The following is a 20,993-nucleotide window of genomic DNA, read 5'->3' on the forward strand; positions in this document are numbered from 1 at the left end:
TGATTTCAATGTTACAGTACAATGGACACATGTATCCACACTACCATGAGTTATTATGATGATGACTCCGTTGTAGGACTGTCTTTATTCAAGTTAACTCTAGGGTAAGCAACACGGGCTGCATTTCATACCAAGAAGATGTTCCCTACCCTGCGCCCTCGTTCACTTCCCTCCCTTCACAGATCTGAATGGACTGGATATGTGAAAGCGACGTGTCAGGAAACTAGGTGGAGCTATTGCTTAGTTCCACCGACCCAGTTGTCTTAGATCCAGTCAAGGACGTGAGCGAGGGCAGAAGGGAAGCGAACGTCTTCTTGGAATGAAACGCAGGCTAAGAGACTAAGACACAGCCTCATCAGAATGCAACACAGTCCACCCACTGAGTTTTCGTTGTTGGCAGCATCTCCTCGGTTGCGTCCGAAAATGACACCTTATCCCCTACTTTTGAACAGGGCCCATATTTTTGACCAGAACCCTATGGGCCCTGTTCAAAAGTAGTGCACTTAATAGGGAATAGGGTGCCATTTGGGATATACTCCTCCTCTCCTCACAGTCCTCCGTCACTGACCCCCCCCCCCCCCCCCCCCCCCCCCCCCCTCCAATCAGACACACCCGCCCCCTCCAATCAGACACACCCGCCAGCAGGAAACTCATAACATCATCATCTATCCTTCATTACTCTATACATTTTCTTGGCTAATATAATAGGAGGCAAACAAATTAATGTTGTGAAGTAAAACATTATCACAGGGATTCTGAGAAGGAACATTTCCCTAAGTAATTATATTGGAGCCCTAGCTTGGTTGAAGGAAGCCCTGTGTGTGTGTGTGTGTGTGTGTGTGTGTGTGTGTGTGTTACAGGAACCTGATGAATGATGGGGGGTGAGGTATATATCTCAGTATCAGTATTGTTATACCTAGGTGGTTCCTGCAATCAGGAGGGCCCATCCATCCAGAGTGATAGCCAAGATAATAATCAGTCACACTCTGTGAATTATAGCGGTGAGCAGGCTATAGCAGGCTATTAATCATACAGCTACAGTACCATGATACCTTGATTGTGTCCCAAATGGTACCCTATTCCCTATGAAGTGCACTGCTTTTGACCAGGGCCATTAGGGATTTGGTCAAAAGTAGTACACTGTATAGGGAATAGGGTGCCATTTGGGACAAAAATACCTTGGTACCTGAAAGTAGCTCTATAGAAAAAGACCTGTAACAGGGAGGCCGGGCTGTGAGGGACGTCCATATCGTTTCTAATTTCAAACCAAGTTTAATTGCGTCTATTGAGCCTTGAAAGTTTCATTATATCTGAGAAAGTCCTTGTGTTGTCCTATACAGTGAGGGAAAAAAGTATTTGATCCCCTGCTGATTTTGTACGTTTGCCCTCTGACAAAGAAATGATCAGTCTATCATTTTAATGGTAGGTTTATTTGAACAGTGAGAGACAGAATAACAACAAAAAATCCAGAAAAACGCATGTCAAAAATGTTATGAATTTATTTGCATTTTAATGAGGGAAATAAGTATTTGACCCCTCTGAAAAACATGACTTAGTACTTGGTGGCAAAACCCTTGTTGGCAATCACAGAGGTCAGATGTTTCTTGTAGTTGGCCACCAGGTTTGCACACATCTCAGGAGGGATTTTGTCCCACTCCTCTTTGCAGATCTTCTCCAAGTCATTAAGGTTTCGAGCCTGACGTTTGGCAACTCAAACCTTCAGCTCCCTCCACAGATTTTCTATGGGTTTACAGTCTGGAGACTGGCTAGGCCACTCCAGGACCTTAATGTGCTTCTTCTTGAGCCACTCCTTTGTTGCCTTGGCCGTGTGTTTTGGGTCATTGTCATGCTGGAATACCCATCCACGACCCATTTTCAATGCCCTGGCTGAGGTAAGGAGGTTCTCACCCAAGATTTGACGGTACATGGCGCCGTCCATCGTCACTTTGATGCAGTGAAGTTGTCCTGTCCCCTTAGCAGAAAAACACCCCCAAAGCATAATGTTTCCACCTCCATGTTTGACGGTGGGGATGGTGTTCTTGGGGTCATAGGCAGCATTCCTCCTCCTCCAAACATGGCGAGTTGAGTTGATGCCAAAGAGCTCCATTTTGGTCTCATCTGACCACAACACTTTCACCCAGTTCTCCTCTGAATCATTCAGATGTTCATTGGCAAACTTCAGACGGGCCTGTATATGTGCTTTCTTGAGCAGGGGGACCTTGCGGGCGCTGCAGGATCAGTCCTTCACGGCGTAGTGTGTTACCAATTGTTTTCTTGGTGACTATGGTCCCAGCTGCCTTGAGATCATTGACAAGATCCTCCCGTGTAGTTATGGGCTGATTCCTTACCGTTCTCATGATCATTGCAACTCCACGAGGTGAGATCTTGCATAATCGCCCAACTGTTGTCATGGTCTTGTAGCCCATTCCAGCCTTGTGTAGGTCTACAATCTTGTCCTTTGACATCCTTGGAGAGCTCTTTGGTCTTGGCCATGGTGGAGAGTTTGGAATCTGATTGATTGATTGTTTCTGTGGACAGGTGTCTTTTATACAGGTAACAAACTGAGATTAGGAGCACTCCCTTTAAGAGTGTGCTCCTAATCTCAGCTCGATACCTGTATAAAAGACACCTGGGAGCCAGAAATCTTTCTGATTGAGATGGGGTCAAATACTTATTTCCCTCATTAAAATGCAAATCAATTTATAATATTTTTGACATGCGTTTTTCTGGATTTTTTGGTTGTTATTCTGTCTCTCACTGTTCAAATAAACCTACCATTAAAATTATAGACTGATCATTTCTTTGTCAGTGGGCAAACGTACAAAATCAGCAGGGGATCAAATACTTTTTTCCCTCACTGTAAGCCTCTGTACCTTGAGACCCAACTCCTATCTGATGGAAAAGGATGAACCAACCAACCAATGGCGATGCATCACTGAACTGAAAATTCAAACTGAAGCTGACAGTTGGTTGGAACTGGGAACAGAACAGATGGATGTACTGTAAAAGCATAGTGAATTCCAGGGCTGGCCCACTGACAATCTAGATAAAACTCCTGTTCAGGATATTTCCTATCCATCCTGTTGTCATCCTGCAGTTGAGAGTATAATTACATTTCTACTGCAGTTCAGTTCTGCAGCCCCAAAATACCAATGTTGTGGTGTCAACTATACTGAAAGCCCCCCCCTCCAAAAAATACCAATGTTGTGGTGTCAACTATACTTAACCCCCCCCCAATACTAACGTTGTGGTGTCAACTATACTGAACCCCCCCCCCCCAATTTTTTTTTTTTACTAACGTTGTGCTGTCAACTATACTGATATACCCTCCTCAAATTCCAATGTTGTGGTGTGCAACTACACTGAAATACCCCCCCAAATACCAATGTTGTGGTGTGTAACTGTTGCAATGGTGTGCAACTACCGACATTGAGTGCAACTACTGACATTCAGTGCAACTACTGACATTGAGTGCAACTACTGACATTCAGTGCAACTACTGACATTCAGTGCAACTACTGACATTCAGTGCAACTACTGAAATGGTGTACAACTACTGAAATGGTCCCGTGTAGCTCTGTTGGTAGAGCATGGCGTTTGCAACGCCAGGTTTGTGGGTTCGATTCCCACGGGGGGCCAGTATGAAAAAAAATGTATGCACTCACTAACTGTTAGTCGCTCTGGATAATAGCATCTGCTAAATGACTAAAATGTAAATGGTGTACAACTATTGAAATACCCACCCTTCTCTTCAAATGAAGCAAGGTTGAAAAAGATAAGGTAAACTTTGAACAGTCTTATTAACTCTATCAGTCCTGAGACCCCAGCTAAAATCGTCTTTTCATTTATGTATCTGACTTTCATTTATCTGCATGTCCAGCCCTTATATTTAGCCTCATAATGAAGTGTTCTACCATGTTCTTTTCAGGACTGCTGTTGTTACATCCACCGGATAGGCGCAGTGAAATGTGTTGTTTTACAGGGTCAGCCATAGTAGTACGGCACCCCTGGAGCCAATTAGGGTTAAGTGCCTTGCTCAAAGGCACATCGACAGATTTTACACCTTGTCGGCTCGGGTATTCAAACCTTTCGGTTAGTGGCCCAACGCTCTAACCACTAAGCTACCTGCCGCCCAAGTGGAACATTTAAACAGTTGCATTCATGAGTTTTATTGACAAATGTCAATAAACAAAATAAGATCCGTCAAAGCAAAAACCGAATAAAACAAACGTATATGAATGCTGTAAGTACAGAAATTGTTTGCTCAGTGGGAAATGAATGTCTAACTAGAGTGGCGCAGTGGTCTAAGGCATTGCATCGCAGTGCTAGCTGTGCCACTAGAGATCCTGGTTCGAGTCCAGGCTCTGTCGCGACCGGGAGACCCATGGGCGGCGCACAATTGGTCCAGCGTCGTCCAAGGTAGGGGAGGGTTTGGCCGGCAGCGATGTGGGTTCGTTTCCCACGGGGGGCCAATAAAAAAAATTAACATGTATGGACTCACTAACTGTAAGTCGCTCTGGATAAGAGCGTCTGCTAAATGACTAAAAATGTAAAACAAAAATGTAGTCAGTGACAACTGTGTGGAGTTTGTGACAGAAACTATATGAGCTTATTACAGTATTATAGACACTATGTCCTGGGATTTCCTATGATCTTTATGTAGAAGAACCCCTTCTAACGACTCGTGTGTCGCTTGTTGACATCATAGAGCAAAATATGTTCGCGAGAGTCTCAGCTTTTCATAGAAGGCTTTTAATAGTTTGTAGCTCAAACCATTCAGACAGACTTCATTGTAAAAAAGATCCAGCCCCTTTGGGTTCAGCCCCAAACACCGCTCTAGCTCAGCCCCTGTTAATCACACAGACTGACGGTTGGTATCAATGGATGCAGATGAAATCCAAATCCAATGGTACAGAAGTCTGTAGCTCAAACAAACACAATATTTAAAAGGGGTTTAATAGTCTTAAATCACGCCGACGCGACAGTGGGACTCATTGGGTTAACAGATGACTCACCCTCTCTCTCTCTCTAACGCAGATTTAATGGAATTGGAGGGCTGAGATAATTGCAGATATGGTGGAGAATGTGATGAATATAACTAATGAGGTAAAATACTTCAACTACATGAATTGTCATAGTTAATCAGTTACGGGGCAACTAAAAGCGGAAATCAATTCAAGTATTGGATCGGATTGAATTGAATGTCCTTAGGCAAGGTTTAGTATGTAGTAGGTTTAGTATACCCACACACATGCACAGACGCAAGCAAGGATACACACACGCACACACACACGCAAAACGCACACACATACACGTGCACTCACAAACACACACACACACACACACGAGAAATGAGACCTCCATAGAATAATACATGTTCAAAATGATATTCAAATTTTATTATAATATGCTTTGTTAGATAAATAGAACAGCCCGTAACCTGGATAGATGGAGACTGGACTATCAGGCAATATGTATGTTTTATGTAGTACGGTTACAAAATTCCGGTAACTTTCCCAAAATTCCCAGGTCTTCCAGAAATCCCGGTCGGAGGATTTCCAGCCGGAAGATTCCCTCCTGATTCCTGGGATTTCTGAAAAACCTGGCAATGTTGGGAAAGTTACTGCAATTTTGCAACCCTATTCTGTAGTAAAGAAAACAAAACCGAAAAGGCTATACAGTAATAACAAAAACATTGATAATATGAGAATATCCATAAAATGTAATCTACTTTTACATCATCACCTCTACATATCGGTGTAATTGTGCTTTGATAATGACATATTTTTGCGACTAGAACACAGATACAGAACATTTCAAAACCCTCACAGAATTACAAGGAAAAACCGAAATTAACTGATTTCTGGAAAACTCCCCACGCTAAATGAATAGGCTGGAATAACACGTGTCGCTAGGGGATGATTTGGGATTATGGGATAGAGCACACATTCACAACATGGATGAATGAAAAAAAGGCGTGTTGTTGGAATGTGGTTCAGCTAGCTGGTGGATTCAACCAGGCTGGTCACACAAACCAACACATTTCATTACACACACACACACACACACACACACACGCACGCACACACACGCACGCACACGCACACGCACACACACATGCACACACACGCACACACACGATAATAGGAGGGGAGCGTCATCTTCCTTTACCTGTATCATCGAGGCAAACTTGGCAGCAATAATACAAAATAAAAAAAATGAACAAAATAAAAAAACGTAATACATGCAGGACGACATACAAGCATGCATTTACAAGATGAGACCTGAAAAGTTCACCATACGTTGTTACTAAATGGTAGAACTCTCTACCATCCTCTCCCTAAATGCTTCCACTACTCATCTTGATTGTTGTTGATGTAACCCATTGTGGAGATGGCTACATTCTCAAGACAGACAGAGAGACTTCCACTGGAACTGCACCCCTATGAAGCCCCTACGAAGCCCCTGTGAAGCACCTATGAAGCCCCTACGAAGCCCCTATGAAGCATCACAGCAGTTATGGTGCTACATCTATAGTGAAGTTCAGTGAAGAACTACATTCCTCTACTGACCAGGGTTGGGGTCAATTCCATTCCAATTCAGTCAATTCAGGAATGGAATTGTCTAAATTGAAATGGAATTGATCCCAACCATACTACTATCCTAATAGGCCAGCCATCAGCGACTGACAGTAAAGGCATGGGGCTCTGTTGATGTTGTCTGTACAGTGTTGTGTCTGTACAGTAGTTAGATGCATTTCCCATATCTCTCTGTTTTAGAGTGAGAAGTCCATATTTGCAATGTGTTCTTGAAGAGTAGAGTCTTTGTTTCCTGGTTCTATTCCAAACATAGAGATAGAACATTCAGGATTTACTTCTAGGATTGCAAATTCCAAAAAAAAATCCGGAACTTTTACAGATATATATATGTTTGGAATAATCTTCTTCTTCTCCACTTGATGTGATTGTTGATATTTTCCCCCTCCTCTCAGAGAGTAAGAAAAGTTTCCATATTGAGAATCCGTTCACGTCAGATATTCTTGTTGTATGGTTGACTTTGGTTGCATTCTGCCAGCCAGGTTATTCCTCCTTCTTCCTCCTGTCCTGATTGGCTCAGGTACTTCCTGCTTTCTCCTGAATGGCTCAGCACGTGAAGTCTTCGAAGTTGCCCTGCGCTGGATGGTGAGGTAACATGTTGGCAGGATACGTACCCGGCGTGCGCAGGTTCTCACAGGGCGCCTGAGGGAGGAGAGAAGAGGAAGGAGAGACATGAATAACACTTCCGGTAGTAGTGAGGAGTGACCATACTGTAGTGGAATGAAACCAAAGAGAAAATACTGCCAAAAATCACCCTTTCATTTTATAGTGCACTACTTAGTCTAAAGTAGTGCACTATATAGAGAATAAGGTGCCATTTGAAAGGAAACTGTTTTGGGGTCAGAAAGAAAGGCAGAAGTACTGGTGCCGTGTGGAGGGAAAGAAAGATAATGGATTAAACGGAGGAACGCAGGGTAAAGGAGGTTGAAATAACTCCATGCAGCGAACCAACCATTTCTCTCTCTCTCCCTCCCTCCCTCCCCAGTCCTCAAGCTACAATTAGACTGAACTGAACTGGCTCCACTTACACTCTTAGAAAAAAATGTGCTATTTAGATCTAAAATGGTTATTTGTCTGTCCTCATTGGAGAACCCTTTGTAGACCCATTTTTGGTTACAGGTATAACCATTTTTGGTTCCAGGTAGAACCCTTCTGGTTACAGTTAGAACCCTTTTGGGTTCCATGTAGGACCTTTTCCGCAGAGGGTTCTAAATGGAACCTGAAATGGTTCTACGTGAAACCAAAAAGGGTTCTCCCTGCAACCAAAAAAGGTTATCCTATGGGGACAGCCAAAGAACCCTTTTGGAACCCTTTTTTCTAAGAGTGTGCACTTGAAAATCAGGAGCTGTCACCCCCCCCAGCTCTCATTGTAAACCCACTAGGCTGGCCCTGTAGACCATCTGTGATTAAAGTGAAACCATTTCCACCCTCTCTCTATTTCTCTCTCACACAATCTCTCCCTTTCTTTGGCTCTCTGTCTTTCTCTCTCTCTATTCCTTTCTTTGGCTCTCTGTCTTTCTCTCTCTCCCCCCCCCCCCATCTATCCTGTATCGGTCCAACAATTCTTCCAGACACTGCAAATACTTAGCCAGAGATAGAGCTAGCCTACTGACATGGCGTTTGACGTCGTCCAGACTCAGAACTGTTCCCCGGTCGTTGCTGTTGCTGCGTTTGTGTTTCTTATTTGAGCACCGACACAGCTTGTACTTGATCACCTGCAAACAAGCAAACATAGTAGCTGGTCTTTGAAGCAGTGCCTCAGAGGAACAGACTTTTGGAATGCAGCCAACTGACTGTTCACTGTTAATCTGTTTTCCTTTTTTAAAAACGGACTATTGGTGAACGGTTTTCGTTGTTTAATACTGGATTCTTATTGAGACTAATGAATATTGTAATGAGAAAGTTCTATAATTCAAAGACGATTGATGGTACACATTTATAAATTATTTCCAATGGCAGTAATGCGTACAATAATGAAATAAGCTACTGATCCCAGTTTTTTCCCATCAAGAAGTCATTAAAACTAACAAAAAATGATTACATTTTAAATTAAAATGTTTTATATAGATAGAATTAATCATGAGTACATGAACATACTGTAAACAGAAAGAGCGAATGCTGAAACACACCCTTGTAGAACAGGCAGCTATTCTACCCAGGGAGGTTGTTGCTCTGATAAAAACTGACAGGAACAGAAGCATCCTAACTGAATCCCAAATACAATATGTCTAAAATGTTAATGTAGTCAACAGTGCTACAACAGTGCTGCGCCTGAGAGAGATGAGCTGCTTTCAGACACCTGGAAATGAATGATCTGCAAGCTCGTTTTAAGGTGGGTGGCTAGTTTTAACGGGATACATGTAGTTCACTTTTTTTTTTTAAGTGTAGCTTAAAAAACGTCCCTAGGGTGTTGTTTCCTCCAGACAGTTGTTAAACCAGTTAGCTGGTTACTAAGCAACATCCACAATAAATTGGTTAGCATTTTTGGAGAATGCAGCAATGCTAGTGGAAATGGATTGTTTCTGTGTGGCTGGCTAGTTCTACGGCCTGTGGCTGTCCATCACTCAACTAAACATATTGCCCTGAGAGAATCATGTAAATGAAGGATATTTACATACATTTACATATATACTACCATTACCTGGAGGCAAACATTCTCTAGGAAACCTAGATGCAAGCAAAAAGCCAAGACATAAACAAATACTTAAGTATGCCTTCGGTGAACTGTTTCAGGACACACCGGATTAGATTTTGAAGAAAGATCTGACAGGAAACCTAGAAACATTTTACATTTACAAAATGAAGGCTTACCTCATATAGGTAGTCAAAGAGTTCTAGGATGGTGAGGATACTGGCACCTATGAAGAGACCCATCTGACCACCAATATCACCTGAAAACACATGAAGAGACCCATCTGACCACCAATATCACCTGAAAACACATGAAGAGACCCATCTGACCACCAATATCACCCGAAAACACGTAGCACATGAAGAGACCCATATGACAACCAATATTCCCCGAAAACAAGAAGCACATGAAGAGACCCATCTGACCACCAATATCACCCGAAAACACGAAGCACATGAAGAGACCCATCTGACCACCAATATCACCCGAAAACACGAAGCACATGAAGAGACCCATCTGACAACCAATATCACCCGAAAACACGAAGCACATGAAGAGACCCATCTGACCACCAATATCACCCGAAAACACGAAGCACATGAAGAGACCCATCTGACCACCAATATCACCCGAATACACGAGCACATGAAGAGACCCATCTGACCACCAATATCACCCGAAAACACGAAGCACATGAAGAGACCCATCTGTCCACCAATATCACCCGAAAACACGAATCACATGAAGAGACCCATCTGACCACCAATATCACCCGAAGACACGAAGCACATGAAGATACCCATCTGACCAACAATACCACCCGAAAACACGAAGCACATGAAGAGACCCATCTGACCACCAATATCACCCGAAAACACCAAGCACATGAAGAGACACATCTGACCACCAATATCACCTGAAAACACATGAAGAGACCCATCTGACCACCAATATCACCTGAAAACACATGAAGAGACCCATCTGACCACCAATATCACCCGAAAACACAAAGCACATGAAGAGACCCATCTGACCACCAATATCACCTGAAAACACATGAGAGAACCATCTGACCACCAATATCACCTGAAAACACATGAAGAGACCCATCTAACCACCAATATCACCCGAAAACACCAAGCACATGAAGAGACCCATCTGACCACCAATATCACCTGAAAACACATGAAGAGACCCATCTGACCACCAATATCACCTGAAAACACATGAAGAGACCCATCTGACCACCAATATCACCCGAAAACACGAAGCACATGAAGAGACCCATCTGACAACCAATATCACCCAAAAACACGAAGCACATGAAGAGACCCATCTGACCACCAATACCACCCGAAAACACGAAGCACATGAAGAGACCCATCTGACCACCAATATCACCCGAAAACACGAAGCACATGAAAAGACCCATCTGACCACCAATATCACCCGAATACACGAGCACATGAAGAGACCCATCTGACCACCAATATCACCCGAAAACACGAAGCACATGAAGAGACCCATCTGTCCACCAATATCACCCGAAAACACGAATCACATGAAGAGACCCATCTTACCACCAATATCACCCGAAAACACGAAGCACATGAAGATACCCATCTGACCAACAATACCACCCAAAAACACGAAGCACATGAAGAGACCCATCTGACCACCAATATCACCCGAAAACACCAAGCACATGAAGAGACCCATCTGACCACCAATATCACCTGAAAACACATGAGAGACCCATCTGACCACCAATATCACCTGAAAACACATGAAGAGACCCATCTGACCACCAATATCACCTGAAAACACATGAAGAGACCCATCTGACCACCAATATCACCCGAAAACACCAAGCACATGAAGAGACCCATCTGACCACCAATATCACCTGAAAACACATGAAGAGACCCATCTGACCACCAATATCACCTGAAAACACATGAAGAGACCCATCTGACCACCAATATCACCTGAAAACACATGAAGAGACCCATCTGACCACCAATATCACCCGAAAACACGTAGCACATGAAGAGACCCATCTGACAACCAATATTCCCCGAAAACAAGAAGCACATGAAGAGACCCATCTGACCACCAATATCACCCGAAAACACGAAGCACATGAAGAGACCCATCTGACCACCAATATCACCCGAAAACACGAAGCACATGAAGAGACCCATCTGACAACCAATATCACCCGAAAACACGAAGCACATGAAGAGACCCATCTGACCACCAATATCACCCGAAAACACGAAGCACATGAAGAGACCCATCTGACCACCAATATCACCCGAATACACGAGCACATGAAGAGACCCATCTGACCACCAATATCACCCGAAAACACGAAGCACATGAAGAGACCCATCTGTCCACCAATATCACCCGAAAACACGAATCACATGAAGAGACCCATCTGACCACCAATATCACCCGAAGACACGAAGCACATGAAGATACCCATCTGACCAACAATACCACCCGAAAACACGAAGCACATGAAGAGACCCATCTGACCACCAATATCACCCGAAAACACCAAGCACATGAAGAGACACATCTGACCACCAATATTCCTTGAAAACACATGAGAGACCCATCTGACCACCAATATCACCTGAAAACACATGAAGAGACCCATCTGACCACCAATATCACCCGAAAACACCAAGCACATGAAGAGACCCATCTGACCACCAATATCACCTGAAAACACATGAAGAGACCCATCTGACCACCAATATCACCTGAAAACACATGAAGAGACCCATCTGACCACCAATATCACCCGAAAACACGAAGCACATGAAGAGACCCATCTGACAACCAATATCACCCAAAAACACGAAGCACATGAAGAGACCCATCTGACCACCAATACCACCCGAAAACACGAAGCACATGAAGAGACCCATCTGACCACCAATATCACCCGAAAACACGAAGCACATGAAAAGACCCATCTGACCACCAATATCACCCGAATACACGAGCACATGAAGAGACCCATCTGACCACCAATATCACCCGAAAACACGAAGCACATGAAGAGACCCATCTGTCCACCAATATCACCCGAAAACACGAATCACATGAAGAGACCCATCTTACCACCAATATCACCCGAAGACACGAAGCACATGAAGATACCCATCTGACCAACAATACCACCCAAAAACACGAAGCACATGAAGAGACCCATCTGACCACCAATATCACCCGAAAACACCAAGCACATGAAGAGACCCATCTGACCACCAATATCACCTGAAAACACATGAGAGACCCATCTGACCACCAATATCACCTGAAAACACATGAAGAGACCCATCTGACCACCAATATCACCTGAAAACACATGAAGAGACCCATCTGACCACCAATATCACCCGAAAACACCAAGCACATGAAGAGACCCATCTGACCACCAATATCACCTGAAAACACATGAGAGACCCATCTGACCACCAATATCACCTGAAAACACATGAAGAGACCCATCTGACAACCAATATCACCCGAAAACACGAAGCACATGAAGAGACCCATCTGACAACCAATATCACCCGAAAACACGAAGCACATGAAGAGACCCATCTGACCACCAATATCACCCGAAAAAAAGAAGCACATGAAGAGACCCATCTGACCACCAATACCACCCGAAAACACGAAGCACATGAAGAGAGCCATCTGACCACCAATATCACCTAAAAAAAAAAACACATGAAGAGACCCATCTGACCACCAATATCACCTAAAAACACATGAAGAGACCCATCTGACCACCAATATCACCTGAAAACACATGAAGAGACCCATCTGACCACCAATACCACCCGAAAACACAAAGCACATGAAGAGAGCCATCTGACCACCAATATCACCTGAAAACACATGAAGAGACCCATCTGACCACCAATATCACCTAAAAACACATGAAGAGACCCATCTGACCACCAATATCACCTGAAAACACATGAAGAGACCCATCTGACCACCAATATCACTTGAAAACACGAAGCACATGAAGAGACCCATCTGACCACCAATATCACCCGAAAACACGAAGCACATGAAGAGACCCATCTGACCACCAATATCACCCGAAAACACGAAGCACATGAAGAGACCCATCTGACCAACAATACCACCCGTAAACACGAAGCACATGAAGAGACCAATCTGACCACCAATATCACCCGAAAACACCAAGCACATGAAGAGACCCATCTGACCACCAATATCACCTGAAAACACATGAAGAGACCCATCTGACCACCAATATCACCTGAAAACACATGAAGAGACCCATCTGACCACCAATATCACCCGAAAACACGAAGCACATGAAGAGGCCCATCTGACCACCAATATCACCCGAAAAAACCAAGCACATGAAGAGACCCATCTGACCACCAATATCACCTGAAAACACATGAAGAGACCCATCTGACCACCAATATCACCCGAAAACACGAAGCACATGAAGAGACCCATCTGACCACCAATATCACCCGAAAACACGAAGCACATGAAGAGACCCATCTGACCAACAATACCACCCGAAAACACGAAGCACATGAAGAGACCAATCTGACCACCAATATCACCCGAAAACACCAAGCACATGAAGAGACCCATCTGACCACCAATATCACCTGAAAACACATGAAGAGACCCATCTGACCACCAATATCACCTGAAAACACATGAAGAGACCCATCTGACCACCAATATCACCCGAAAACACGAAGCACATGAAGAGGCCCATCTGACCACCAATATCACCCGAAAAAACCAAGCACATGAAGAGACCCATCTGACCACCAATATCACCTGAAAACACATGAAGAGACCCATCTGACCACCAATATCACCTGAAAACACATGAAGAGACCCATCTGACCACCAATATCACCTGAAAACACATGAAGAGACCCATCTGACCACCAATATCACCCGAAAACACGAAGCACATGAAGAGGCCCATCTGACCACCAATATCACCCGAAAAAACCAAGCACATGAAGAGACCCATCTGACCACCAATATCACCTGAAAACACATGAAGAGACCCATCTGACCACCAATATCACCCGAAAACACGAAGCACATGAAGAGACCCATCTGACCACCAATATCACCCGAAAACACGAAGCACATGAAGAGACCCATCTGACCACCAATATCACCTGAAAACACGAAGCACATGAAGAGACCCATCTGACCAACAATACCACCCAAAAACACGAAGCACATGAAGAGACCAATCTGACCACCAATATCACCCGAAAACACCAAGCACATGAAGAGACCCATCTGACCACCAATATCACCTGAAAACACATGAAGAGACCCATCTGACCACCAATATCACCTGAAAACACATGAAGAGACCCATCTGACCACCAATATCACCCGAAAACACGAAGCACATGAAGAGGCCCATCTGACCACCAATATCATCCGAAAAAACCAAGCACATGAAGAGACCCATCTGACCACCAATATCACCTGAAAACACATGAAGAGACCCATCTGACCACCAATATCACCTGAAAACACATAAAGAGACCCATCTTACCACCAATATCACCCGAAAACACGAAGCACATGAAGAGACCCATCTGACCACCAATATCACCCCAAAACACATGAAGAGACCCATCCGACCACCAATATCACCTGAAAACACATGAAGAGACCCATCTGACAACAATATCACCCGAAAACACGAAGCACATGAAGAGACCCATCTGACCACCAATATCACCCGAAAACACGAAGCACATGAAGAGACCCATCTGACCACCAATATCACCTGAAAACACGAAGCACATGAAGAGACCCATCTGACCAACAATACCACCCGAAAACACGAAGCACATGAAGAGACCAATCTGACCACCAATATCACCCGAAAACACCAAGCACATGAAGAGACCCATCTGACCACCAATATCACCTGAAAACACATGAAGAGACCCATCTGACCACCAATATCACCTGAAAACACATGAAGAGACCCATCTGACCACCAATATCACCCGAAAACACGAAGCACATGAAGAGGCCCATCTGACCACCAATATCATCCGAAAAAACCAAGCACATGAAGAGACCCATCTGACCACCAATATCACCTGAAAACACATGAAGAGACCCATCTGACCACCAATATCACCTGAAAACACATAAAGAGACCCATCTTACCACCAATATCACCCGAAAACACGAAGCACATGAAGAGACCCATCTGACCACCAATATCACCCCAAAACACATGAAGAGACCCATCCGACCACCAATATCACCTGAAAACACATGAAGAGACCCATCTGACCAACAATATCACCTGAAAACACATAAAGAGACCCATCTGACCACCAATATCACCCGAAAACACATGACGAGACCCATCTGACCACCAATATCACCCGAAAACACATGAAGAGACCCATCTGACCAACAATATCACCTGAAAACACATAAAGAGACCCATCTGACCACCAATATCACCCGAAAACACATTTACATTTTACATTTACATTTTAGTCATTTAGCAGACGCTCTTATCCAGAGCGACTTACAGTTAGTGATTACATATTTTTTTTTTTTTTTTTTTATACTGGCCCCCCGTGGGAATCGAACCCACAGCCCTGGCGTTGCAAACGCCATGCTCTACCAACTGAGCTACATCCCTGCCGGCCATTCCCTCCCCTACCCTAGACGACGCTGGGCCAATTGTGCGCCGCCCATGAGTCTCCCGGTCGCGGCCGGCTGCGACAGAGCCTGGATTCGAACCAGGATCTCTAGTGGCACAGTTAGCACTGCGATGCAGTGCCTTAGACCACTGCGCCACTCAGGAGTTATGACATACATGATGAAACATGCATGATGAAAATATACATGATGAAAAATATTTGACATTTTTCAGGCAAGGGCTGGGTGCCTGGAACCTGAAACGTTGGTTCCACAGTAAATTAAGTAATATTGAGTTACTTTTTTAATTCACGGGCTAAAACATAATTTAAAAAGTTTGTTTTCAGGTATAATGACACACCTCAGGGTGGTTAATGGCAATTTAATTAAAACTTATAATAACTATATTTGCAATTATGTTCAGCAATTTCCATACAACTGCTGACGAGCGTTTTCTTACCAAGCAACCCAGCAAACTCGTAAGCTTTCGTCTGCTCGATGGTCTCGTAGTTCAGAGCCTCAAAGAAGATATCCAGAACCAGGATGTTATCACTGTCAACAAAGAGAAGAGGAGGAAGAGGAGGAAGAAGATAATTTATTGTCTATTGTAAAATGACACAGCCATTAGTCTTTTTGTGTTATCCTAACCCCCTAAGACACCCAGACCTTAGAGCACCGGGTCAGCCACAGTGCAGCACCCCTGGAGCAGTTTAGGGTTTAAGTGTCTTGATCAAGGGCACAACAGCAGGAGATGGCATCTAGGACCCATCAGTAAAACCATGTTTCAGGTTGAGCAAATCATTTGTGTGTGTGTGTGTAATTTGCCTTCAGATAATTTCCTCCTGGCTTGGATAGGCCATTGAGGGAAACATACGAAGGAAATGTTTCCTGTTGTGATTTCACTGTACTGTACTATACACAATATATACAGCAGTATGTGGACACACATTTCAATTAGTGTATTGGGCTATTTCAGCCACACCCGTTGCTGACAGGTGTATAAAATAAAACTGTCTGTCCTCGGTTGCAACACTCACTACCGAGTTCCAAACTGCCTCTGGAAGCAACGTCAGCACAAGAACTGTTCGTCGGGAACTTCATGGAATGGGTTTCCATGGCCGAGCAGCCGTACACAAGCCTAAGATCACCATGCGCAATGTCAAGTGTCGGCTGGAGTGGTGTAAAGGTCGCCGCCATTGGACTCTGGAGCAGTGGGAACGCATTCTCTGGAGTGATGAATCATGCTTTACCATCTATCAGTCCGACGGACGAATCTGGGTTTGGCGGATGCCAGGAGAACGCTACCTGACCGAATGCATAGTGCCAACTGTAAAGTTTGGTGGAGAAGGAATAATGGTCTGGGGCTGTTTTTCGTGGTTCGGGCTAGGCCCCATAGTTCCAGTGAAGGGAAATCTTAACGCTACAGCATACAATGACATTCTAGATGATTCTGTGCTTCCAACTTTGTGGCAACAGTTTGGGGAAGGCCCTTTCCTGTTGCAGCATACAGAAATGGTTTGTCGAGATCGGTGTGGAAGAACTTGACTGGCCTGCACAGAGCCCTGACCTCAACCCCATCGAACACCTTTGGGATGAATTGGAACGCCGACTGCGAGCCAGGCCTAATCGCCCAACATCAGTGCCCGACCTCACTAATGCTCTTGTGACTGAATGGAAGAAAGTCCCCACAGCAATGTTCCAACATCTAGTGGAAAGCCTTCCCTGTTATAGCAGGGGGGACCAACTCCATATTAATGCCAATGGTTTTGGAACGAGATGTTCGACAAGCAGGTGTCCACATACTTTTAGTCATGTAGTGTATCTGTCCCTCATCTCTCTGTCTGTCCCTCATCTCTCTCTCTCTATCTCTCTCTCTCTCTCTCTCATCTCTCTCTCTCATCTCTCTCTCTCTCTCTCTCTCATCTTTCTATCGATCATTTTACATTTACATTTTACGTCATTTAGCAGACGCTCTTATCCAGAGCGACTTACAGGAGCAATTGGGGTTAAGTGCCTTGCTCAAGGGCACATCGACAGATTTTTCACCTAGTCGGCTCGGGGATTAGAACCAGCGACCTTTCGGTTACTGGCACAACGCTCTTAACCACTAAGCTACCTGCCGCTCATCTTTCTCTATCATCTCTCTCTATCTATCTCCCTTTCTCTCTCATCACTCTTTCTCTTTCTCTCATCTCAGGTAGTTTAGTGGTTAAGAGCGTAGTGCCAGTAACCGAAAGGTCGCTGGTTCTAATCCCTGAGCCGACTAGGTGAAAAATCTGTCGATGTGCCCTTGAGCAAGGCACTTAACCTTAATTGCTCCTGTAAGTCGCTCTGGATAAGAGCGTCTGCTAAATGACTAAAATGTAATGTCTGTAGAATATCAAGCAGGGATTACTGTACGTCAAGGCCTCGGGCACAGTGGATTATTTCGTTTCTGAATATCTGGCAAACAAGTGTTGTATCGAGCTATAGGAATCCAACTGCAGTCAGACTCCTAGTGTATGTCACAAAACTGCACCCTATTCCCTAAATAGTGCACTACTTTTGACCAGGGCTACATAGGGAATAGGGTGCCATTTGGGACGCAACCCTATTTGTAGTTCTATCCACATCTGAGTTCCCATCAACAATACAGCTGTTTCTCTCTGATACTGTTCTCAGATGATAAATCAAAAGGTAAATGTTTAAATACCACTATCATGGCTTTGACAGAAATAAAAACACGATAATTCTGCTGTTAATCAGAAAATACTTTTGATGTTCACAAACAAGACATTGTGATCTGAATCACATATAGAATGTAGAACATGTATAATCTGAATCACATATAGAATGTAGAACATGTATAATCTGAATCACATATAGAATGAAGAACATGTATAATCTGAATCACATATAGAATGTAGAACATGTATAATCTGAATCACATATAGAATGAAGAACATGTATAATCTGAATCACATATAGAATGTAGAACATGTATAATCTGAATCACATATAGAATGAAGAACATGTATAATCTGAATCACATATAGAATGTAGAACATGTATAATCTGAATCACATATAGAATGAAGAACATGTATAATCTGAATCACATCTAGAATGTAGAACATGTATAATCTGAATCACATATAGAATGTAGAACATGTATAATCTGAATCACATCTAGAATGTAGAACATGTATAATCTGAATCACATATAGAATGTAGAACATGTATAATCTGAATCACATATAGAATGTAGAACATGTATAATCTGAATCACATCTAGAATGTAGAACATGTATAATCTGAATCACATATAGAATGTAGAACATGTATAATCTGAATCACATCTAGAATGTAGAACATGTATAATCTGAATCACATCTAGAATGTAGAACATGTATAATCTGAATCACATATAGAATGTAGAACATGTATAATCTGAATCACATATAGAATGAAGAACATGTATAATATCAACAAGTTATTGTTGATACTACTAATAATCTCTTGAGATATTACATCTACAATCTACAAATGTATAACTTTACACTCCCTTGTCTAGGAGGGAAATATCCAAATTAGTTTTTAGTTTAGTTACAAACTCCCTGACATTCTCTCTCTCTCTCTATCTCGCTGCAATTTCTCCTCTGATTTGCAGGAGCGGCTGTGTGTTACGTGTCAGTGTGTGTTACGTGTCAGTGTGTGTTACGTGTCAGTGTGTGTGTCACGTCGTCTCCAGACAAACGCCTGTCAGCTCCTCTCATTACTCATCTGGTTAACCTGGGATCTCTGACCAACTGGGACGGTCTGACACACACACACACACACACACACACACACACACACACACACACACACACACACACACACACACACACACACACACACACACACACACACACACACACACACACACACACACCTAGAGCAGCTGGCATAACAGCAACAATCAGACAAGCCCACCTTCTAGTGCCCAGCGAACAACCATCCACTGTCTCTGTCTCTGTCTCTGTCACACACACACACACACACACACACACACACACACACACACACACGCACACACGCACACACACGCACTCCCAAACTAGACCTCTCTCTCTCAAGACATATTCATGCAAATTCATTCCAATCTGATTCACCTCTAAACAGACTGGAGGAAGAGAAGGAAACATTTTCTATCCACTGAGAATTTAGATCATGTCGATGACGAATTTGTCTGAGGGAACTGACTAACTGTAATGCATTTGCTGTTTTGTCTGTTTGAAGTCGTTTAACCTCTAAATAAGCATCATGCAATGCGTGATAACACACAATCTGAATCACCTGACCGACTGTCATGGTGATCATTATTAATACAACTTTAAACTTTCACAAGAAAACAATTTACAGAGCGCGCTACAGGTATTTTTAAACCCACTTTTTTGGGGGATATGATTCTTCATATTGTCCTTTATTTAAATGTCCACACTTGACAGATAGATAAGGAGCAGACAGGTAAACTTATGCACCTGACAGATAGATAAGGAGCAGACAGGTAAACTTACGCCCCTGACAGATAGATAAGGAGCAGACAGGTAAACTTACGCACCTGACAGATAGATAAGGAGCAGACAGGTAAACTTACGCACCTGACAGATAGATAAGGAGCAGACAGGGAAACTTACGCACCTGACAGATAGATAAGGAGCAGACAGGTAAACTTACGCACCTGACAGATAGATAAGGAGCAGACAGGTAAACTTACGCACCTGACAGATAGATAAGGAGCAGACAGGTAATGTTACGCACCTGACAGATAGATAAGGAGCAGACAGGTAAACTTACGCACCTGACAGATAGATAAGGAGCAGACAGGTAAACTTACGCACCTGACAGATAGATAAGGAGCAGACAGGTAATGTTACGCACCTGACAGATAGATAAGGCGCAGACAGGTAAACTTACGCACCTGACAGATAGATAAGGAGCAGACAGGTAAACTTACGCACCCGACAGATAGATAAGGAGCAGACAGGTAAACTTACGCGATGTACTGCTCAG

The 20,993-nt window shown here is 43.5% G+C and overlaps 1 protein-coding gene across 1 annotated transcript; it reads right to left on the minus strand.

Moving 5' to 3' along the window:
* Positions 1-5,373: 5,373 nt before the first annotated feature.
* Positions 5,374-20,987, minus strand: LOC311125187 (acid-sensing ion channel 1B-like). The gene is made up of 5 exons (XM_084199241.1): positions 20,978-20,987; positions 16,421-16,512; positions 9,408-9,487; positions 8,210-8,311; positions 5,374-7,238 (listed from the first exon to the last, which is right to left on the minus strand). The coding sequence occupies exons 3-5, from the start codon at positions 9,468-9,470 to the stop codon at positions 7,143-7,145; spliced, it is 261 nt and encodes an 86-aa protein (XP_084055367.1). The 5' UTR covers positions 9,471-9,487; positions 16,421-16,512; positions 20,978-20,987; the 3' UTR covers positions 5,374-7,142.
* Between the last annotated feature and the right edge of the window lie 6 nt (positions 20,988-20,993).

The sequence above is a fragment of the Coregonus lavaretus genome, assembly GCF_964263955.1.
Source record: "Coregonus lavaretus genome assembly, contig: HAP1_SCAFFOLD_396, whole genome shotgun sequence".
Lineage (NCBI taxonomy): Eukaryota > Metazoa > Chordata > Actinopteri > Salmoniformes > Salmonidae > Coregonus > Coregonus lavaretus.

What these genes read in the sequence shown, in the direction of transcription:
- LOC311125187 (XM_084199241.1), bottom strand. Translation starts at nt 9,470, where the DNA reads ATGGGTCTCTTCATAGGTGCCAGTATCCTCACCATCCTAGAACTCTTT. An exon ending in TCTTTGACTACCTATATGAG is followed by an intron (nt 8,312 to 9,407) that starts GTAAGCCTTCAT and finishes GCTTGTTTGCAG; the next exon opens with GTGATCAAGTACAAGCTGTG. An exon ending in TGGACGACGTCAAACGCCAT is followed by an intron (nt 7,239 to 8,209) that starts GTCAGTAGGCTA and finishes CTCCTCCCTCAG; the next exon opens with GCGCCCTGTGAGAACCTGCG.